At 40.5% G+C, this 24,045-nt stretch overlaps 1 protein-coding gene across 1 annotated transcript in view; it reads left to right on the forward strand.

The window, feature by feature from the left end:
* The first annotated feature begins 525 nt into the window (after positions 1-525).
* Dcaf10 (DDB1 and CUL4 associated factor 10) overlaps positions 526-24,045 on the forward strand; it is a 44,053-nt gene continuing 20,533 nt past the window's right edge. Inside the window, exons 1-2 of the mRNA XM_090330281.1 lie at positions 526-1,069; positions 12,545-12,658. Of these exons, the coding sequence (XP_090186407.1) occupies positions 528-1,069; positions 12,545-12,658 (656 nt within the window). The 5' untranslated portion in view covers positions 526-527. The remainder of the gene's footprint in view (positions 1,070-12,544; positions 12,659-24,045) is intronic.

The raw sequence follows: 24,045 nt of genomic DNA on the forward strand, positions 1-24,045 counted from the left end.
GGCCCTACCGCTAGAGCCTCCGCACTACTTCGGTTTTCTAGGGATTCATTGGAGGTAAGAGTCTCCCGGGCTGGTTCTGAACCGCAATCTTCCGATCTCAGCCTCCGGGGTAGCTAGGAATACGGGCGTGAGCCATCGCGCCCAGCTCCGTGCTATACATGGAAATTAGGCTCCTGCAGTCCCTCGCCGTTTGGGGTCACACCCCCAGCCCAGGACCCAGGCTTCCTAACTACGGACGTTCTCGGCCTGCGTCCCTGCATTTCAAGAGGGAGCAGGTCGGACCCAGCCACAACGGGGCAGCCGCAGGCCAGGCGCGTTCCCGGGGACTCCGGCCCTCCCCGGCGGCGGAACCCGGAAGCCGGTGGTGACTCCGCGGTGCTGGTCCCCGGAAGAGGGCAGTGGAGCGGCGGCGCCGGTTTCCCAGCCGACCCGCTTAGGACGCCGCACCCGGAAGTGGCGCTGGAGAGGGAGCATCGAGGTGTGGGCCGGCGGGACGGCGGCCTGAGCGGGGGGTGGGGGTGTCGGTCATGTTTCCCTTCTGGCCCCGCAGCCCGGGCGGGGAGCGGGCGCCCGGGGCGGAAGAGCCGGCGCCTCCCTCGGGGCAGGAGACAGCCTCCAGGCTGCCCTCTCCGGCTCCCCCGCCGGCACCTCCGCAGCCGGGCGCGGACGCGGCTCCTCAGCCGGTCGCCCGGAGCCCTCGGCTCCCGGGGACCCCGGCCCCAGCCGCGCGCGCCGCCGAGCTGGCATCGCCCGGAGCTCGCGAGTCGTCGGCTGGCTGCGCCCAGGGGAAGCCGTCGCCACCATCCTCGCCGCGCCGGCGGCCCGGGCCGGACTGCGGGACGGGGAGCCGGGGCCGTCAGGGCCTCAGCGCGGGCCTGGGCGGCCCGGGCGCCAGGTTGTTCGGGTGGCTGAGAGAACGAAGCCTGGGCCGGGGGCTGTTTGTGGACCCGGCGCGGGACAATTTCCGCACGATGACCAGCCTGTATGGTTCCATCCACCCGGCGGACTCGGTGTACCTCAGCACCCGCACCCACGGGGCGGTCTTCAATCTCGAATACTCGCCCGACGGGTAAGCGCGGCCCCTCGGAGGGCGGGACCGCTGCCGCCGGCTCTGCCGCCGGGGTGCGGGCGCGGGCGCGGGCGCGGGGCGCGGGCATCGCCGCCCGGAGCTGGCTCGGCTCGGCTCGGCTCGGGCTGAGATTCTGCCAGTCCACGATCAGCCTCTAGCCACCAGGCCTTGGTTCTTTCGGAATCGCGCGTTCGCTGTTGAGACCCTGCGACCTTTTGAAATGAGTTAGGCAAGGCTTGATTTACTCCCCTCCTGCAAATCCAGGCAGATGGGGCTTTGGGGACACACAGTAGGCGGCTCGATAAACACATTTAAAATGAGCATGCTTGCTTTTCTTTGGTCTAAGCTGGTAAGGGTAGAGAGTGCCTGCAGAATCTCTGCCCTTGCCGGAATCTGCCTGGAAGTGACTAGCGTGCGTTCATGTGGTCGAGAAAAATGCTAAACTAGACACCAGAAGGACGTTTGTCAAGACTTAGGCCATTATGAAGTTCCCTTTGCATTCACTAAGGACGTCAGCTTTTTTAACATGGCAAATTATGTACTTGATGTTTGGTGTTGGTGTACTTTGGAGAACTTTAGGGATGCTATCTTGAAGCTCGGCGCCAGTGACTCAACGGTTGTAATCTTAGCTACTTAGGATGCTGAAGTCTGAGGATCGCAGATGCCAGTCTGGGCAGGAAAGCTCGTGAAACTTATCTACAATTAATCACCGGAAAACTAGAAGTGGCACTGTGGCTCAAAGTAGTCGAGTGCTAGCTTTGAGCAAAGGAGCTCAGGCCCAGACCTGAGCCCTGCAACCAAAAAAAGGAATCTTGTCTGTATTTAAAACTGTTCTCTGAGTACACAGTCCAAGAGACAGGAAAGGAAAAAAAAATTGCTCATATTCCATCATGTAATGACACAGTTAATTCTTACCACATTAAGGCGTCGGAGTTAGGAGTATTTGCTTAGTTCTTTTATTCAGACCCTCCTTGGGCAAGTGTTCCTTGAGCATTTGCTATGCTGAAAATGAAGGGATAACCACGATGGTGAGTAAGATGAAAGCAATGCCATCCCTAAGCTAATTCTGGTCCCCCTCATGGTCATTACATGGTGCAACTGTGTGTCTATTTTCGAATGTTTCTTGAGCAGATAAACACACACTTGTCACTTCATGGAAGGTTCTGGCAAGAGCTGAACTCTATTCTTAAAGCTCACTTATTCCTCCAAGCTCTGAGAACCTTCCATTTTTTATTTCCTCTTTATAACTTTCTACCTGTACTTTATAGGACTTTCTAGACCTTGTGTCTGCTCTTTGAAGATGGAGTTTTGGGTACAGAATGGTGATGGTAAGCCATGGGTGGTGGCTCACACCTATAATCCTAGCTATTCTGGAGGCTGAGATCTGAGGATCAAGGTTCAAAGCCAACCTGGGCACAAAAGAACCTGAGACTCATCTCCAGTTAACCTCTAGAAAAATGGGAAGCGCGACTTAGCTCCATGGTAGGGAGGTAGCCTTGAGCTGAAGAGCTCAGGGCCAGTACCCAGGCCGAGTTCAAGCCCCATGACCCACAAGGGAAAAAAAAAGGCGATGGTAGAATGAATTAGGAACATTGAATTCAATTTTTTCTCATAGTTCTTATTTGGATCTGGACTGTATTTTCCTAGAAACATTGTAAAAGATGATTGGGGGGGGCCAGGAGTTTGGCCTAGTGATAGAGTGCTTGCCTAGCATGCACAAAGACCCGGGTTCGATTCCTTGGTACCCACATACATAGAAAAAAGCTGGAAGTGGTGCCTGTAGCTCAAGTGGAGCTCTAGCCTTGAGAAAGTCCAAGGACAGTGCTCAGGCCCTGACCTCAAGCCCAGGACTGGCAAAAAAAAAAAAAAAAAAGATGATTAGGTACTCTGATCCCTAAAACAATAATTCAATTCAGCACCCCCCTCACTACTCCTCCCCCCCCCAAAAAAAAAACAGGACTCCAAGGAAAAAATTTTTTTGTGTAGATTTATTTTTAATATCAATGTGTAACTGATTTGTGGCTTTCCTTTTTGTCTTACAATATATTGTGAGCTACTTAGGTTAATGTATGATTTCAACATTAGTTTTCAACTTTTTATCAGCTTAAATAAAATCTCTGTGAAAAAATATTTTAGATTTATGTCCTTAGGTTAAATTCCTAGAATAAATAAAAAGATATATGTATATGTGAAAGAGAGAGAGAGAGAGAGAGAGAGAGAGAGAGAGAGAGAGAGAGAGAGAGAGAGAGAATGTGTGTTAAGATTCTGTTAAGATGCTACCAGTTCTCCAAACATGTGAAGGTTCCTATCACTCCATATGCTTGTCAACCACTGTTTTTTCATCTTTGTCAAGATAAAAGTAAGTTTGGTTTTGCTTCATCTGTTCATTTACACTGGAGCTCAAGTAATATTAGGGACGGATCATTTGTCTGTGTTTGTGTCAGTGAGTTATATATGAGTTAAGTCAGTTTGCCAAATAGAAGAACCATTATCACTTACAAGGGCTTCTCAATACAGGGAAGGAGGATTGGCACAATGTGAGAATTTATGATTTGTTTTTGTTTTCTTGTAGTGTTAAGGATTTAACCTAGAGTCTTGCCCATGTTCCATCACTGAGTTACATTCCCAAACCTTAAAATAGAGACCAGACTAAAAGGAATTTGGCACTCACTAGAAAAGAAAAGAAAAAAAAAGGATATACGAACTAGAAAGTAATTTCCCAAGAATTCCAATAATGTAGTAAATAATAATGAATTTGTTAAAAATAGAGTATTGCCTCTTAAGATAGCATCGTGAAAAGAAATTTCCTTAATGTTCTTCACTTAGACAATAGCATTTGGGACCTTCTTAAGCTGCACTCTATGAGAACAAATTAGGCATAGAGAGAAATAGAATATTGGAAAATAGAATGAAGTAATCACCAGAATGCATACCAGAAAAACTAAGAGACTGAAAATGTGAAGTCTAGTAACACATTATATAGAGAAAAAAAGGCATATGTTTAGTTTCTGAGGAAACATAGATAATTGGAAGAGAGGGAGAGGAAGAAAAAGACCTTCAAAGGATTAACTATAATAGCCAATTAATAATAGTGTAAAGAGGGCCGGGAGTTTGGCCTAGAGGTTAAAGTGCTTGCCTAGCATGCATGAAGAGCCGGGTTCGATTCCTCGGTACCACATACGTAGAAAAAAGCCAGAAGTGGTGCTGAGGCTGAAGTGGTAGAGCTCAAGCCCAGGACTGGCAAAAAGAAAAAAAAAAAAATAGTGTAAAGAAAAAAATAGTGTAAGAAAGAGTTAGTGGTGACTATTCTACTTTTTTTTTTTTTTTTTTTTGCCAGTCCTGGGCTTGAGCTCAGGGCCTGAGCACTGTCCTTGGACTTTCTCAAGGCTAGAGTTCTACCACTTGAGCCTCAGCACCACTTCCGGCATTTTTTCTATGTATGTGGTGTGGAGGAATCATACCTGGGTCTTTGTGCATGCTAGGCAAGCACTCTACCACTAGGCTGAACTCCCGGCCCCAATGTGGTGACTATTCTTAGTATATGAGAAAAACTTTTACATCTAGATTTTTTTTTTGGTAGGGGATGCGGGGGAAGTGGGGTGGATCCTGAGACTTGAACTCTGGGCCTGGGCATTGTCCCTGAGCTTTTCAGCTCAAGGCTACTACCCTGCTCCTTGAGTCACAGCACCAATTCCCTGGTTTTCTGGTGGTTAATTGGAGATAAGAGTCTCACAGACTTCAGTACTTTAAAACTTGGGCTGGAATTCCACTACTTGGCATTTACCCACTCGTCCAGAAACAAGGACATACTAAATCCACTAGCACAACGATGTTCATTGCAACACTATTTACCATAGCAAAGATATGGAACCAACCCAGATGCCCCTCAGTTGATGAGTGAATCAACAAGATGTGGTATTTATACACAATGGAATTCTATGCTGCTATCAGAAAGATGACATTGCCTCATTTGTAAGGAAATGGAAAGACTTAGAAAAAAATCATATTAAGTGAAGTAAGCCAGACTCAAAGGAACATAGGCTCAATGGTTTCCCTCATTTGTCATAATCAGTAGAAACCTTGGGCTCTCCTAGCAGAGATTTACAATAGAACAAAACCTAGATACATAAGGCCATATAGAATGGTGCTAAATGAAAGGACCTCCAGGATATAGAAACAAAAACCATATAATAAGTGATTGTTGTCCTTAATGTACTATGTTATCTCTCATCTCTTTGCTGTCCCTTGGTTATCTCATATTGTTACAGTATTTTACCTTGATATCAAATATATTGTATATATAGCGGGGTGTGTGGCCTAATGGTAGAGTGCTCACCTAGTATGCATGAAGCCCTAGGTTCAATTCCTTGGGACTACGTACACAGAAAAAGCTGGAAATGATGCTGTGGTAGAGCTCTAGCCTTCTGAAAGCCCAAGGACAGTGCCTAAGCCCCGAGTTCAAGCCCCAGGACTGGGGGAAAAAATTTTCCTGCTTCAGCTGGCATTGAACTATAGTGCTCAGATCTCACCCTCTTGACTAGCTAGGATTACAAGCATAAACCCCTGCCAGAAGAAATGAAAAACAAAGTGAATAGTAAATATGTATATAAAATGAAATATCTTCGATATTAACAAAATGGAGCACAGACAATACATAATGAAGAAATACTGCAAGTGCCTAATGTTTTATATATATATATATATATATATATATGAGTGGTTATGCTGTATATAACTTTAATAAGAATGCACATTAAAATTTTTAAGGCGCCTAAAGCAAGAAAATATAATTTATATACTAGTAGGAGAAAATGTAAATAATAAAGGGAAAAGTTCCAAAAGAAGGCAAGAAAAGGAAAATAAAGAAGGACAGGAGGCTGGTCGAGTAGTTCAGTGGCATACAGACAGACATACATGTATGTATGTATACATGTAGCTCTGAGTTTGATTTCCAGCAATATACAATAAAACATAAGGTATAATAAAGATATAAAGAATAGCTAAAAATAATTCCAAATACTACTTGTTAGAATATTAATGTACTAAATGTTTGGATTAAAATACAAGGATTACATAAGTATGGTGCATATGCTACCATAATCCTACTTATTCAGGAGTTGGAGGCAGAAAGATTATTAACACAGTGTGACCATATCTCAAAAAAAAATGACAACAAAAGACAAAGATTGTTCAATTACAGGGTAGAAGAAAGTAAAAGGATATAAAAACAAATCAGACACATTCTAAAGAAAACTAGTCAACTATGTTAATATAGAAATATAATTTGTTTCAAGAAGAAAAGTTACTAGAGATAGAATGTCTCATTGTAACAGTGAAAATTCATTTCATCTGAATATGTGCTTATGGATTTAAGTGAGTCTGAATTTATATCAAGATTTGATATTTGAAAGAGAAAACAAACGAATTTGTCATTATAGAGAAAAATGTTTTTAAAAACTTAGTGTACCTCATTTTAATAAATATAAAAGGGATACACAAGATATGAACATTATCATTTCAGATCTTTTTTTTTTTTTTTTGGTGGGTTGTGGTGCTTGAACTTTGGGCCTGGGCGCTGTCCCAGAGCACTTCAGCTCAAGACTACCGCCCTACCCCTTGAGCCACAGCACTGCTTCTGGTTTTCTAGTGGTTAATTGGCATTAAGAGTCTCTCCGTTCTTTAGTGCTGGGCCTCCTGAGTAGTAGGATTGCAGGCATGATCCACTACGTCCAGCCCATTTCAAATCTTTAAGGCATTATAGAGTCCTGGGCCCATACCTAATATTAAGGTAGTATGCACAGTAATTCAGCTGTACCACTTGTTAAAATAATGATTTATGCCCTAGTGTTGGAATAGTTATTTCTTCAGGCTTAAGTGTCATCCTAGCACTTTCGCACATTGTTTTGAACTTCCTAGAGTAATCCATTACATACTAATTAAAGAATTAAGAACTGGCACAAGTGCCTATCAACAAACATCTCCCTGGAAAACTATTGACACTTGTCTATTCTTTTTTTTTTTTTTTTTGCCAGTCCTGGGCTTGAGCTCAGGGCCTGAGCACTGTCCTTGGACTTTCTCAAGGCTAGAGCTCTACCACTTGAGCCTCAGCACCACTTCCGACTTTTTTCTATGTATGTGGTACCGAGGAATCGAACCCGGGTCTTCATGCATGCTAGGCAAGCACTTTAACCACTAGGCCAAACTCCCAGCCACCAGACACTTGTCTATTCTTGCTTGGCACTCCTTATCTGTGCGTGCATGCGTGTGTGTATGTATTTCTCTCTTTTTACACACACACACACACACACACACACGCACACACGCACACACTTGGTCAAATGCCTGGTGATCATCTAATCTATCTGGCTTCCCTGAGAGTTTAGAGCTACTTAGCTTCTTCAGGCATTCTCCTCACCACCATCTCATGGTCACTTGTAGACCTACTGTTTCTGGAGAGTTCAGAAGTGAGAGCAGTTAGATGAGAGTAGTAGTATTCTTGCAAACATCATCCAAACATTAACTCTCTAGGTACCCAGTATATTCCTGTGGAAGAATAGAATCCACAGCAGATGAACCAGGCCAATGGAAACAGTTTCAGGGTGAATGTGGATTCATTCCTAGCAATCCCTAACTTTTATAAAACCACTTTTATTGATTTCTACCATTATTTGATGGGACAAGTTAGCCAAAACTCATTGAGTCCCTGTTTACCATAGGCATTAATAGCTCTCATTACGCTAATAAAAATGACTACCAAAATAAATCTTTTTGTCTCTGCTAGGTTTATTTGGTTGGGCTGAGAAGCAGAAAGGCCATTAAATACAAAACATTTGTACTCTGGCTTATGTGCTTAATAGGTCTGTACTACATTAACCTCATTTGGCCTGAGGAATTAATTTTTGATATAATCAAATATATGTCAAATTATTTTTGTAACTATAATTAAACAGTATTGAATATATAAAATTGACAGTAAACACTGAGGAGCTGAAGTAACTTAAGTAAAAGCTATAAAGGATTCAGCCCCCATTTTGTTGATGTTTAGAGTGGTTTTTTGGGTTTGTTTGTTTGTTTGTTTTTTGCCAGTCCTAGGCTTGGGCTAAAGGCTAAAGCTCTATCGCTTGAGCCGCAGCACCATTCCCGGCTTTTTTGTATGTATGTGGTACCGAGGAATCGAACCTGGGTCTTTGTGCTTGCTAGGCAAGCACTCTACCACTAGGCCATACTCCTGGCCCCTAGAATATTTTTTGTTGTTGTTTTTGTTTTTTGCCAGTCTGGGGCTTGAACTCAGGGCCTGGGTACCATCCTTGAGCTTTCTCAAGGCTAGAGCCACAGCACTACTTCTGGCTTTTTCTGTAAATGTGGTAGCAAGATTTAACCCAGGGCTTCGTGCATGCTAGGTGAGCACTCTACCACTAAGCCACACTCCAGGCTCTAGAGTGATTTTTTTTTTTTCTTTTTAAACTTAGGACTACAAGTTACTTGATAACTTCTAACCCTTAGGGTTTTGTTGTTGTTGTTGTTGTTGTTGTAATTTTTTATGTTACTTTGTGAGTCCGATGAGTGAATCTAGGTCAAATAAAAGATGATGGGTAGGGGCCAGGAGTTTGGCCTAGAGGTAGAGTGCTTGCCTAGCATGCACAAAGATCCGGGTTCAATTCCTTGGTACCACATACATAGGAAAAGCCAGAAGTGGTTCTGTGGCTCAAATTTGAGAAAGCTAAGGACAATGCTCAGTCCCTGAGTTCAAGCCCCAGGACTGGCCAAAAAAAAAAAAAAGCTGATGAGTATAATTTCCAAAGTTAACAAGTGCATGTAAATTTATAATTTCCAACAGGTAGTACATCTAGCATATTTTGATGAGCAGTTTCAACAATAACTAATATCACTTAGTAAGCACTTTTATAATTAGGTAAGTTAACTTAGGAAATGAACTTTTATTTGTATGTTTATCAGTGATTAAATTTCTTTTTTTGGGGGGGGGGAGCATCTTAGAGGTACAATCCCTGAGTTATTTTGCTCAAGGCTAGTATTCTACCACTTTGAGCCACGGCTCCACTTCCAGTTTTCTGGTGGTAATTGGAGATAGCATTCTCAGGGACTTTTTTTTTTTTTTTTTTTTTTTTTTTTTTGCCAGTCCTAGGCTTGGGCTCAGGGCTTGAGCACTGTCCCTGGATTTTCTCAAGGCTAGGGCTCTACCACTTGAGCCACAGCACCACTTCTGGCTTTTTTCTATGTATGTGGTACCGAGGAATCGAACCCGGGTCTTTGTGCATGCTAGGCAAGCACTCTACCACTAGGCCAAACTCCTGGCCCCTCTCAGGGACTTTCTTGCTCTGATCCTCAGATCTCACACCTCCTGATAGTTAGGCCTACAGGTATGAGCCACCCATACCTGGCTGATTAACCTTTTTTAATATAATACTTGACTATATGTAGCAGCTGTCCCATGCTTATCTGTTTTCAAACATGGGAAATATGTATGAGATTGTTTTTTTATGTATAAGATTTTTACATACAAGATGACACATTTTTAAAACATAAGTGTTACTATTAAAGTGTTAGACGACAAGGTTACCATTTCATAAGTCAGGTAACGAGTACATTTCTTTTCTGGATAATATTATCCCTTCCTTTGCTTTCCCCCAGTTTCTGCTCTAATCCCTGCCACAAATTACAAAGTCCATTTTCATATAGTGTATACCGAATAGCATGATTGTATTCATTCACTTTTCCTCCCTCCCTTTCTGTACCCTCTAAAAGAAAAAAACCTAAATGCAGAAACAGCACCACCAAAACAGACAAAGAAACAAAAAATCATGTTTCCATTTTCTGAAGTTAATTTCAATAAATAGTATTTTAAATGTTCAAAGAAGTAACACTTGTGAGTTCTTTCCCTAAGGGTATCCTCCTTTAGTCTTATTTGTGTGTGAAATCCTAGAATCTTTTATAGATTATCATGTCTAGTTATATATATATATATATATATATATATATATATTTTTTTTTTTTTGCCAGTCGTGGGGCTTGAACTCAGGGCTTGAGCACTGTCCTTAGATGTTTCTCAAGGCTAGTGCTCTACCACTTGAGTCACAGAGCCACTTCCAGCTTTTTTCTATGTATGTGGTACCAAGGAATCGAACTCAGGTCTTTGTGCATGCTAGGCAAGCACTTTACCACTAGGCCGGGAGTTTTCCCGGCCCCTCTGGTTATATTTTTATCTAGCTTCCAGATACATATAGGAGAGAAAACATGCACTATTTGTCTGTCTGAACATGGCTTACCTCACTTAGCATGATTTGTTTTATGTCTATCCAATTCCCTGAAAATGACTAATATTCTTTCTAATGGAAGAGTAAAATTCTGTTGTGTATATGTACCACAATTTATTAATCCACTTATCTATTGAAGGGTATCTAGGCTGCCTGGGCATTGTCCCTGAGCTTTTTCAGCTCAAGGCTACCTACCTACCCTTTGAGTCACATTTTCTAATGGTTAATTGGAGATAAGCATCTCACATTCTTTAGTGCTTGGACTGGCTTTGAACTGGCTTTGAATCACCATCCTCAGATCTCAGCCTCCTGAGTAGCTAGGATTACAGGCCTGAGCCAACGCTCCCAGCTCTATATTTAGTTTTTTCTTTTTTTTGAGGACTCTCTAAATCACCCTCCAGAGTGGTCATACTAGTTGACATTCCTATCAACAACGCAATAGGGTTCCTTTTCCCCACATCTCTCCCAATATTTGTTGTGAGAATTCTTGATGTTGGCCAGTGTGATTGGGGTGAGATTGGATCTCAAGGTTGTTTTGGTTTACGTTTGCTTTATGGCCAAGGATGTTGAGCGTTTTCCTCATGTGTCTTTTTGCCATTCTTTCTTCTTCTGAGAAGTCTCTCTTTAGCTCCTTTGCCCATTTAATGATTGGCTTATTAGTTTGGAGGGTTGTTAATTTTTTTTAGCTCTTTGTATATTTTGGATATTAGGCCTCGTTGGATGTATTACTGGTTCTCCCAGACTGTTGACTGTCTTTTTATGTGTAGAAACTTCATTTTGATGTAATCCCATTTGTCAAGTCTCTCTCTTATCAGTTGTGCCCCTGGGAATCTTAAAAAGTTCCTACTTATACCTATAAGTTCTATGTTTCTCCTACTTTTTCGTTTTTCTTTTTTTGTCAGTCCTGGGGCTTAACTCTGGGCCTGGGTGTTGTTCCAGAGCTTTTCAGCTTAAGGCTACCACCCTACCCCTTGAGCCACAGCACCACTTCTGGTTTTCTAGTGGTTAACTGGAGATAAGAGTTTCATGGACTTTAGTACCCAGCTGACTTTGAACCCTAATCCTCAGATCTCAGCCTCCTGAGTAGCCACTTCGCCTGGCATTTCTTTGCCATTCTTATTTCTCCTTATGAAAAGTCTCTCTTTAGTGTCTTTGCCCATTTAGCAATTAGGTGATTAACTTGTATATTTTGGATATTAGGCCGTGGTCCGGTATTTTTCTGGTAAAGATCTTTCCCCAATCTGTTGGCTGTTTTTTTAGTTTGATGTAATCTCATTTGTCAAGTCTCTCTCATATCTGTTGTCTCTCTGAGACTCTTCGAAAAGTTTCTGCGTAGGGAAGTGGTGCTGTGGCTCAAGGGTAGCCTTGAGCTGAAAAGCTCAGGGACAGGGCCCAGGTCCAGAGTTCAAGCCCCATGACCTACCAAAAAAAACAACAACAAAAGTTAGTGCCCATGCCTGTAAGTTCTAGTGTTTCTCCTATTCCCTCTTTGAGTAACTTAAGTTTCAGGTCTGACATGGTCTGATGTTATGGTCTTTGATCCACTTGGAGTTGAAATTAGTGCATGATGACAAACAGGGATCCACCAGAGACCCACTTTTAGTTTTCTGTATATGAATGCCTCATTCCCAACAGCAATTATTGAAGAGGCTATCTTTTTTTTCCCCACTGTACTTCTTTGGCTCCCTTATCAAATATCAGATAACTATAATTATATGGTTTTGTTTCCAGGTGTTCTAGCCTGTTCCATTTGATTTTTTTTTTTTTTTTGCTAGTCCTGGGGCTTGAACTCAGGGCCTGAGCACCACTTCCAGCTTTTTCTATGTATATTTTACTGAGGAATCGAACCCCGGTTGTTGTGCATGCTAGACAAGCACTCTACCACTAGACCAAACTCCTGGCCGCACTTCTCTTTTTTTTTTTTTTTTAAACTTTATTTTTAGATTGAGTTTCCTGCTTTTTGCCTGGGCTAGCCTTGGACTACAGTCATTCTGCCTGTGTCTTTACATAGCTTGGAGCCACCTACCGTGTCTGCTGCCATTTTTCTAGTATCCTTGCTAACAGTAAATAGTATCAATCTTTGACAATGTTTCTACTAACATAAAAACATGGGCCACAAAAAAAGGTTTTCATCATTGTTTTGTATAATTATAAATAAATTAGAGAATACTAGAAAACCAAAAGCAGTGTGTTATTGTTTCAGGTCAGTGCTGACAGTTGCTTGTGAACAGACCGAAGTTCTGCTTTTTGACCCAATATCTTCAAAGCACATAAAAACACTCTCGGAAGCTCATGAAGATTGTGTAAATAATATAAGGTAAGTATGATCGTGAAAAGGCAAACATGAATTCAGATGTTTTGTTTTGGAAATCAGTATTTCATGCCTTATCTGATAGTGTAACTGATCTACATAGTTGGCTTGTGATTCTAATTCTTTGTAGAACTTATTCCTTTAATTACAAAATTTACTGTCAGCCTTTTTGATTGGAATCTTTCTGAAATTATTCAGTTCTATGATTTTTTTTCTTTCCTCTGTATAGCAAGGTCATCACTGAGAACATCAGCCACATATTCTACTAATACTTTTGCTTTACATCTCTCATCATCATCCCAAATCCAAACCACTGACAGTAAAACACACACACACACACACACACACACACACACACACACACACACACAGAAAACTTCCTTGTATTATTGGAAGCTTCTTAAATTCTCAATTTTCAAATAAATACAGTTGAACAGTTTGATGGATTGATATATACAATCATTGAAAGGATGGTTATATATACTATATAGCAAGTGGTTGAGATAATATAGGATAAAATTATACAAGCATAAAATGATGCAGAAGAAAAAGATTAGAAGGAATTATTTTTAAATGCTAGCAGCTTTAGTTAGAATGGGTGGATTACCATGTATTTTAATCTCTTGCTGACCTTTATGAAATGAAATTAGTTTTATAATTAATACATTTAATGTTTAAAACATGTGACAATTACTTCTAGGCAAGGTAATGTACTTAGTTTTGATATTACTCAGTTGCTTCAAATGCATAGAGTAGTGGATTAAGTAGCACACAAAGTATAGCATACATCTAAAACCATATAACGAATATCGCTGTGGACTTTTAAGCAAGGCTGAAATCACAGGCCCACTGGATTTGTCATTCCTGGACCAACCGTTAGTAGTAAGTGATCTTATCAGGTAAAAGGATTAAAAACTACAAGTGACGTGTTTCATGTCAGGTAAGAACAAGAATCAGAATCACTATATGAAGGCCAGAGTTTGGTTGAAATATCTGTCTCATTTGTGAAAGATTGGTAAAAGAAAAAAAATTATCTGAGGCTATAGGTTGTAGCTGATATAAACATAGCCTCATCAAGTAGACCTGAATTAACCACTTGCTGAGTCATTGACTGAATGTATATATATGATCTTTACAATATTATCATGAAAAGTCCTGAAAAGTCATTGTAAAGCCTGGTTGTGGATTAGGGGTCCAGATGGCCAAGTAGAGGCAACTTTAAAATAATTTAAAAGGAAGGGAGAAAGGAGAAAGTTAAAAACTTCTTACTCAAGCCTATAATCAAAATTCATGAAGACATCTAATATTAATATAGTAGATTTAATTACCAGGCCTGGCATGGTTACACACATCTGTAATCCTAGCATTTGGGAGGTAGCAATACAAGGGCTGTGAGTTCAGAGCAGCCGAGGCTTCGCAGCAAGTTCAAGGTCAAGTTTAACTACATAGCAATCTCTTGTTTCAAAAAATAAGGGCTAGGAGTGTGGTATAGCTCAGTGGAAAAGTGCTTGTCTATGAGATATAAGGCCCTAAACTCAACCTACAGACTTCAAAAGAAAGAAAAATCACCAGAACAGACATTTTCTTTGGATGGAATTAATTTTAGACAGTAGTCAAGAAAACCTTTATTTAAAAAATAAATTATTTATTTTTTTTTGACTAGGTAATACATGCACGTGGTACAAAATTCAAAGGTACAAAAGGGTAAACAGTGAAAAGTAAGTCTATTTCCACCTCTGTCACCTAGCCACCCAGTTTCCCTCCCCAGAGGCAACCACTGTTATTAATTTTTTTGCTATCCTTTCTGAGAGTTTGTATGTATACAAGAATATATATATATACACACACATGCATGTGTGTATACATATATATGTGTGCACATACAGACACATACACTTTTATATAAATGGTAGTATTCTACACATACTTAAATGCCTGCCTTTTACACTGAATACATTCAGATCATTCTGTTTACTATCCATGGGATGATCTTATTCTTTTTAACAGTTGTATAGTATTCCACTGATTGAGAGAAACATTTAAGTATTTTTAATATACTCAAAGAAATGAAGAGAGCTGGGGCCAGGAACTTGGCTTAGTGGTTAAAGTGCTTGCCTAGCATGCACGAAGACCCGGGTTTGATTCCTTGGTACCACATATATAGAAAAAGCTGGAAGTGGTGCTGAGGCTCAAGTGGTAGAGCTCTAGCCTTGAGAAAGTCCAAGGACAGTGCTCAGGCCCTGAGCTCAAGCCCAGGACTGGCAAAAAAAAAAAAAAAAAAAAAAAGAAATGAAGAGAGCTGTTAAAGAGTACTGAAAGTTATCAAAGAGAGTAAACAAGAACAAGTTAATGTAGTAAATAGTCAATTGGAACACATGGAAATTAAAAATATATATAAAAACTTAGAAATGTGAGAGGGAGGCTGTGGGTATAGCTTAGTGATAGAGCTCTTGCCCAGCATGTGCAAGGCCCTAAGTTTGATCCCTAGCATTGTTACAGGGAAACAAAATAGGAAGTTGGTATTGGAAGAGGCATGTCTTCACTTTAGGCCTTTAGTATAACTCAGAGGTAGAACAAGTACTTAACATATGTGATGACTTAGATTCAACTCCAGCACCAAAATAAGAAATAAAAGTAAACACCTCAATTGAGGTATGCTTTTCTCTTTTATCACTGATGAATGAATTGGTGGCTTGGAAATCAGTACTAATCCTAACTGGAGAGGTTGAGGCAGGAGGATCTGAGTGGAAGGGCCGCCTGAGCTACACATTGTACCTGATTTCAAAAAGAAAAACGTATTTTATTTAACATGCTATGTCCAAAGTATTTCAACATGTAATCAATATAAACATTGTTGAGATATTTTACTTTCAGTTTTCCAAGAAATGTCTTTAAAACCTTATGTGTATTTTTTTTACTTAGAACACATCTCTTGATCCAGTCCACACATCAATATTCATAAGTAACATATGACTAATTGCTGCCATATTGGATAGTGTAGCTTAGTTCCAGACAGTGAATATATGAGGGAACTTCGTTCAGTGAGGGACTATAATATATAAGGCTCATGTTATGTTTACATTTATTGATTGATTGATTGATTGATTGTGCTGGCTCTGGGGCTTGAACTCAGGACTTTTGTGCTGTTCCCTGAGTATTTGTGCTCAAGGCTATTGCTCTTACCATTTGAGCCATAGCTCCACATCTGGCCCTTTTTTCCTTTTTTGCTTAATTGGAGATACGAATCTCATAGACTTTTCTGGCTTTGAACTGAGATCCTTAGATCTCATCCTCCTAAATAGCTGTGATTACAGGTGTGAGTCACCAGTGCCCAGATCTTCAGACACTTTTAGATCAGTGCATATCTAAATGTATACAATAAAATAAAAAGACCTAAAATAAGGATAGACAATTTGTAATTCAGAAGCAAGAGTGAACTTGATCAGTTCAGTAGAAAATGGAAATGCTTTAAAAAGTTTAAGTATTTAAAAGAAAGAGATGATAGAAAATAAGAAATAGAAAGGCCTCCAAATATGAGTGGGTCACAGTATTGTCTCAGTAGTGAGGTTTGAACTCAAGAGCTTACACTCTAGGCTTTTACCATGATGGCTAGCACTGTACCACTTGAGCCATGTCTTAATCTCTGCCTTTTTTTTTTTTTGCTAGTAAATTAGAGATAAAATGAATTTCTTGGATTTCTCTGCCCAGACTGCTTTTGAACCATGATTCTCAGATCTCACCATCCTGAGTAGCTAGGACAATAGGTGTGACCTACTGGTAGACTCCCTCCCTCCCTTCCCTTCTTCCTTTCTTTTCTTCTTTGCCTCTCCTTTCTTCCCTCCTTCCTTCTTTCCTTCCTTCCCTCTTTTCCTCCTTGCTTCCTTGTTTCCTTTTGTGTGTGTCTGTACCAGTCATGAGGTTTGAACTCTGGGCCTCAGTGCTATACCTAGGCTTTTGTACTCAAGGCTAGTGTTGTACCACTTGAGCCGCAGCTCCATTTGTGCCTTTTTTTTTCCTGGTAGTTAATTTGAGATAAGAGTCTGACAGGCTTTCATGCTGGCTTTGAACCACAATCCTCAGATCTCAGCCTTCTGTGTAGCTGGGAATATAGGCATGAGGCACCAGTGTAAGACTACTTCCTTCATTTTTAAAAGGCACAGGGAGAGCTGGGGTTGTAGTAGAACATGTACCTAGCAGGCAGGAGGCCGTGGGTTCAATCCCTAGTACTACAAAAGAAAGAAGAAAGAAAAAGGCAGAGTCAGCAATTTATAATTTGAAAAATAAGCAGAATCATCAGGGTTGGGGTGTGGCTTAAGTGGTAGAGCACCTGCCTGGCCAGCAGGAGGCCCTGAATCCAAACTCAAGTACTGCAGAAAAGCAACAAACAAGGTGGGTACCAATGGTTCACACCTGTAGTCCAAGAAGCTGAGATCTGAGGATTGAGGTTCAAAGCTAGCCCCGTCAGAAAATTCATGAGGTTCTTATCTCCCAGTAAATTACCAAAACAGCCAGGTGTAGGAGCTGTGTCTCAAGTGGTAGCATGCTAGCCTTGAGCAGAAAAGCTCAGGGATAGCTAGTGCCCAGGCCCTGAGTTCTCCCCAGTACCACCACCACCAACACTTTTCAGATATTACAACCTCTGTCTCACATGTACTCTCAGAAATGAGAAAAGAAACCTGATAGAGATTATCAATCTCAAGCAAATGAAAGATCAGCAGCATTACTAAAGATAAAATACAACAGGACATATTAATAAAAGGAAGAATATACCTAAAACATGTAATAATGAAGATAGGATTTTCCCCTGGTGGTACTGGGGTTTGAATTCAGGGCCTTGTGCTTGCTAGGTAGACTCTGTACCACTGAGCTACTAGGCCAGCCCATGATCATGAAATTCCATGTACCTTAAATAGTACCTTGAGCTGAGTACTGTGGTTTATGCCTGTAAACAAACAAACAGACAAAACCTCAAACAAGCAGAGTTGCAAACATAGTTCAAGTGGTTAAGTACTTGCCTAGCAAGTGCAAGGCCCTGACTTAAATTCTTAATGCCAACAGTAACCATAAAAACCTTGAAATTCACAAAACTAAAACAATTATAATTCTGAACTATAGGAAGGGATTTTAATAGCTATTGTATATCTAAAATTAGTAAAGCAAGCTACTTAAAAGTTATACTGTTGGGCCAGGAGTTTGGCCTAGTGATGAGTGCTTGCCTAGCATGCATGAAGACCTGGGTTTGATTCCTTGGTAACATATACATAGAAAAAGCTGGAAGTGGTACTGTGGCTCAAATGATAAAGCTCTAGCCTGAGAGCTCTAGCCCAAGGATAGTGCTCAGGCCCTGAGTTTGAGCCCCAGGACTAGCAAAAAAACAAAAACAAAAAAACTATACTGTTGAAAAATTTAAAATATCCTAAATAATCTTTCTACTAGAAACACAAATGTTACACACATGTGTGTGTAAATTTTAATAGATAATGGAGTGGCTAAGAATGGAATCCTTATGCCAAGAGTGAAATGGAAAGAGGAATGCAAAAACATGAACAGATACTCAGCTAGCTTTTATCCTAGAAGCATATGCCAATTGCTGGTGACCAGAACTTCTGTTTTGACAAATATGAGGAGTAGGGAACAGGAGAGTTAATTCTAGGGTAGTAGAAGACTTCATAAAGCTGACCCCAAAGAGCTTACTCTGAACATAAAGGCGATGAGATAAATCTCTCTTGGTCTAGATTAGTGTTGGTGGAGAGCTGCTCCAAAAATCTGTGATCATGCAACCCCCAAGTTACTGCTCATGCATGTGTTGGGGAACAGGGATGTTCAAATCTACACTACCATTTGGCCCCAAACTCCAGCCATCAATTTTAAATTGGATCCAAGTCGAAAGTCTGTCAGGTAGCTGCTAAACAACAACAATGCAAATTGTCTCTGGAGAAGAAAACTTAAGATATTAAAAAAGTGAATTCTCCCAAATTACTGTTATTATATAACAGCAGAGGTATTACAGTTTTTTTGGTAGAAAAAAATAGAAAGGAGGGAGTTGGTCATATATATGGAATAGCGAACATAGACTGGGTACTAGTAGTTCACACCCTAGTTTAGCAGAAGGCTAAGACCTGAGGATCGTAGTTCAAAGCCAGCCTGGGCAGGAAAGTCTGTAAAACTCTCACCTCCAATTAACCACCAAAAAGTCAGAAGTAGAGCTGTGGCTCAAGTACTAGAGTGCTGGCCTTGAGCAAAAAGCTCAGGGAGCCCCACAGTGGCTCACTCCTGTAATCCTATCTATTCAGGCGTTGAGATCTGAGGATCTGGTTCAGAGCCAGCCAGGGCACAAAAGACTGTGAGACTTTGTGTGTGGGCGGGTCATGGGGCTTGAACTTGTTCTGGATGCTGTCCCTGAGCTCTTTAGCTCAAGGCTACCACCTTTAGCCAAACCCCGCTTCCCATTTTCTAGAGGTTAATTGGAGATAAGAGTCTCATGGTCTTTTGTGACTGGGCTGGCTTTGAACCTTGATCCTCAGATCTCAGCCTCCTGAGTAGCTAGGATTATAGGCGGGAGCCACCATGCCCCAAGCCTAGCTAGTGAGACTCTTATCTCCAATTAATCACTAGAAATGGGAAGTGGGGCTGTGGATCCTGGGGTAGGACGATAGCCTTGAGCTGAAGAGCTCAGAGACAACGCCCATGCCCAAGGATAGAGTGGTAGCCTTGAGCTGATGAGCTCAGGGATAGTGCCCAGGCCAAGTTCAAGCCCCATGACCCCCTCCCCCCCACTATATATATGTATCTTCACATGGCTCTAGGCAGGAAAAAAAAGGTTCTCTACCCCCTACAGCTTTAGAATAAAATATAGAATGTATTTGGTAGGGCACTAGCCATGAGCAAAAAAAAAAAAAGCAGAATAGGATTATGAGATCCTGAGTCCAAGCTCTGGTACTGGCACCAAAAAGAAAAAAAAAAAGGAGGGCCAGGAGGGTGGTCTAATGGTAAAATGCTTGCCTAGCATGCACAAAGCTATATACACAGAAGGCAGTAGCTCAAGTGGCAGAGCACTAGCCTTGAGCAAAAGTGCTCAAGGACAGTGCCCAGGCCTTGAGTTCAAGCCCCAGGACCAGCAATAAAAAAAAAAAAAAATAGAAGGAGAAGGAAGGAAGGAAGAAAGGAAGAAAAGAAGAAAAGAGAAGGGAAAAGAAAGAAAGAAAGAAGAGAAGGAGAAATCATAATCGTTTAAGTAGATACATAGGCTTCTAGGAAAAAGTATTTATTTTTCAATATCATAACAAAATATGAGTACCCAGAATTAGTATTCAGAATATGTAAAACCTATAGCAAAATATGCAGAGAATTACATGAGAAAAACTGCAGTGAATAATAAACATAGAAATGTTTACAAACTTAATTAGCTATGGTAATGAAAATTAAACTACCAAATAGTTAGAGATATTGAAAAACCTGAGCCCTTAAACATTATTGATCGGGTTATTAAGTTATTGGTTAAAATTATTTTGAAGAGTAATTTAGCAAAATACGATAAAAGTAAAAAAAATATGCTACTTTCTGAGAAATGAGTGCTCATGATAATTAACCAAGAGGTGTGTTAAAAGGGAAGGTTAGTTAGTACCAGAGGGATTTGGAGTAAGTTGAATGCCCATGAAAAGGAAATGGGTAAAGAAGTTGGTAGAGTCTCAGATGGAATACTGTACATCGGTTAAATGAACTAAGGTCATCAGCATCTCAGAAATAAGGTTGGGGCAGAAAATGTAATTGTAGAATGAGCTATACATTGTGAAACCATTTATATAAAATTTGAAAATTTGACAAACTTCAGCTTGATGAAGATACCTACAACTGTGCCTTTCACACATTAGTGTGTGCTTGTTAATTATTTAGAAAATAAAGAGAAAACAACGTAAGTTATTGCTGCATATGTTCATATGAACTCATGATGTTCAAAGTTTGCCTGGGATTGACAGTAAGTTTTGGATAGTGGTTTCCTCTGGAGAGAGTGGGGGATGGGATTGGGGAGGGACATTCAGTTTTTCAACTGTGTTTATAAGGTTTAAAAATATCTGAAAGATAACAAAATGTTAGAATCTGATAAAGCTGGGTGATGGGTATCACAGGTGGTCGTTATATTCTTAGCAGTTTTTTATCTCTAATATTTTACAATTAAAATTTTTCTTATCTCAAAAAGAATACACTCATATCAAGTTGTTTGCCCTTACTCAAAACATGCTGACTAATCTGCTATTAGTGTTTAATCTTTATCAATGTCAGCTTTCATTTGCTGCTGTTGGTATTGCCTGCCCAGTACCTCAGACCTACAAATTTGAATCTTCTTCTGATCTTTATAGTGTAGCTATATGAGATAGTTAATCTACTTGTTTTAAGGGATTAAATAAACTGCAACTCAGACTTGTACAAGGTCTTATATATTAACTGGTAGAAGTATACTCAGAGTGAATATGAATTGGAATTAGAATTCATAGTTAGAATTCATTTTATGAGACTACTTTACCTTTCTCTTCAGAAATGTGGGCATATATTTTCTGGTTTAGTTCTGGGTAGTCATTTGTACACATTTGGTAATATCTTCTAGTTCATTTCTAGTTTTGTGACTTGCTTATCTTATAACATAAAAACATTGCTAGTTGTGGTGAATGCTTTTGTTATCTCATGTTTGGGGAAAGGAAAAGAGGTATCATTTAAACATAAACACTTATTTATTATACAGGCTCACTTCTCATTCATGAGAACTTTTATATTTGGATTTAAAGGTCACCTGCAATTAAAAGGTTGCAGACAGAAGCCGTAAGATCACCATAAGAATATTTACTTTAAGCCAGGCACCATTACAGGCTCACACCTGTAATCCTAGATACTCAGGAGACTGAGATCTAAGGAATGAGGTTCAAAGCCACCCCACTCACAGAACTTCTATGAGACTCTTATCTCCAATTAATTAATAGAAAATCAGCAGTAGCACTGTGGCTCAAGGTGGTAGAGCACTATCCTTAAGCTGAAGAGCTCAGGGACAGCACCAGGCCCAGAGTTCAAGTCCCACAACTGACAAAAAAATTACTTAACATAGTACAAAACTAAAATGTGGAATAAGGATGTTATATTCTATAATAATTTTGTGTAAAGATTATTATTATTATTTTGCTAGTGCTGGGGCTTGAACTCAGGGCCTGAGCACTGTCCTTGGACTTTCTCAAGGCTAGTACTTTGTAAAGATTATTGTTATTTTTTTTTTTTTGCCAGTCCTGGGCTTGAGCTCAGGACCTGAGCGCTGTCCTTGGACTTTCTCAAGGCTAGAGCTCTACCACTTGAGCCACAGCACCACTTCCAGCTTTTTTCTATGTATGTGGTACCAAGGAATCGAACCCAGGTCTTCGTGCATGCTACGCAAAGCACTCTACCACTAGGCCAAACTCCCGGCCCCTGTAAAGATTATTTTTAAGAACCCAACACTTAGTTCATTCTATGCTAAGGAATTACATATAGGTAAGTAAATAGGAAAAATTTATTTTCATGAGTTTTAGTTCTTTAATTTTTTAAAGATATTCAAGATTTTTCACTTGGAATGAAATATATGTGCATCTAAGAAAATTAATGTGAAGTCTCTTTTTCCTCTATCACTTGTCCTCTGATAATGAACTCAATTTATTCAAATCTGTAATAGTTGTATGTTGAAGTTTTATGGGAACATTTGACATTTGTGAATTCAAGACATTTGAATTTTGGTATATGTGAAGGATTGTCACAGAATGTGGCATTCCTTTTATTTATCACAGAATATGGAGTTAAACATGCATTTCCCATGTTCTATAGCTGCTTGTTTTGGAATAAAAATTATCCTAAATGTGTCAACTGACTTCCTAGGATGTAGCAGTGATTCTCCAGTCCAAAAATTTAACAGGCAATACTTTGGGACACAAATGAGTCAACTTAAAATATTGAATTTTTTTTTCTTTTTTTCTTTTTTGTCTTTCATGGGACTTGAACTCTGGGCCTAATGCTCTTCAGCTCAAGACTACCACTCTACCCCTTGAGCTACAACACCACTTCTAGTGGTTAATTAGAGATAAGAGTCTCATGGGACTTTAGTGCTCAGGCTGGTTTTGAACCAAAATCCTCTGATCCCAGCCTCCTGAGTAGCTAGGATTACAGGTGTGAGTCACAGTGCCCAGCTTGAATTTTTCTTTAAGATAACTTTATTTCAAAATTATTGGCTTTGGCCAGATATTGGTACCTCACACCAGTAATTCTAACTACTCATGAGGCTGAGATTGGAGAGTTACAGTTCAAAGCTAGCCTGGGCAGGAAATCCTACCCATAAGAATCTTATCTACACTAAACTACCACAAAAAAAAAAAAAAAAAAAAAAAAAAAAGGCAGACACAGTGGCTCATGCTTGTCATACCAATAGGAATGAGAGAGGCCAATTATTCACAGGCAAGTCCTTATCTGAAAAAATAAATTTCAAAAAAACTAAAATTTCAAAGTAGTAGAGTTCTGAAGGTCCTGAGTTCAAACTCAATTCTGCCAAAAAAGAGTGTGTACGCGCACATACGTGCCTGTGCATATGTGTGTGTCTGTTTTTCCCCCAGTCCTAGGACTTGAATTCAGGGCTTAGCTATTGTCTCTGAGCTCTTTGTGCTCAAGGGTAGCACTCTACAACTTGAACCACAGTGTTACTTCCCACTTTTTCTGAGTAATTTACTGGAGGTAAGAGTCTGCCCAGACTGGCTTCAAACTACAATCCTTAGATTAAGCTGAGCCTCCTGAGTACCTAGAATTACAGGTATGAGCCAGTGGCACCCAGTGAAAGTATATATTTAACTATCTTTTTCTCTCTCACTCCCTCTCCCTCTCCCCCTCCCTCTGCTTCTCTCCCTCTCTCCCTCTCCTCCTCTTCCCCTCTTTTTCGCCTTCTCTCTCGCCAGTCCTGGGCCTTGAACTCTTCATGCTCAGGGCTAGAGCTCTACCACTTGAGCCACAATGCCACTTCTGGCTTTTTCTGTTCATGTGGTATTGAGGAATTGAGCCCAGGGCTTCATGCATGCTAAGCAAGCATTCTACCACTAAGCTGCATTTCCAGCCCCCTAACTATAATTTTCTAATGTGAGAGAAGTTCAGGTTTACTAAAAATCAGTTACTTTTTGTTTTTTGTTTTGTTTTGTTTTTTTCCCAATCATGGAACTTAAACTCTGGGCCTGGGTACTATCCCTGAACTCTTCAGCTCAAGGCAACTGCCCTATCCCTGGAGCCACAGCACCACTTTTAGTTTTCTAGTGGTTAATTGGAGATAAGAGTCTCAGGGATTTTAGTTCCATGGGCTAGCTAAGATCCCCAGATCTCAACCTCCTGAGTAGCTAGAATTACAA

This window comes from Megascapheus bottae, chromosome 3 (genome assembly GCF_031878675.1).
Source record: "Megascapheus bottae isolate mThoBot1 chromosome 3, mThoBot2.hap1, whole genome shotgun sequence".
Lineage (NCBI taxonomy): Eukaryota > Metazoa > Chordata > Mammalia > Rodentia > Geomyidae > Megascapheus > Megascapheus bottae.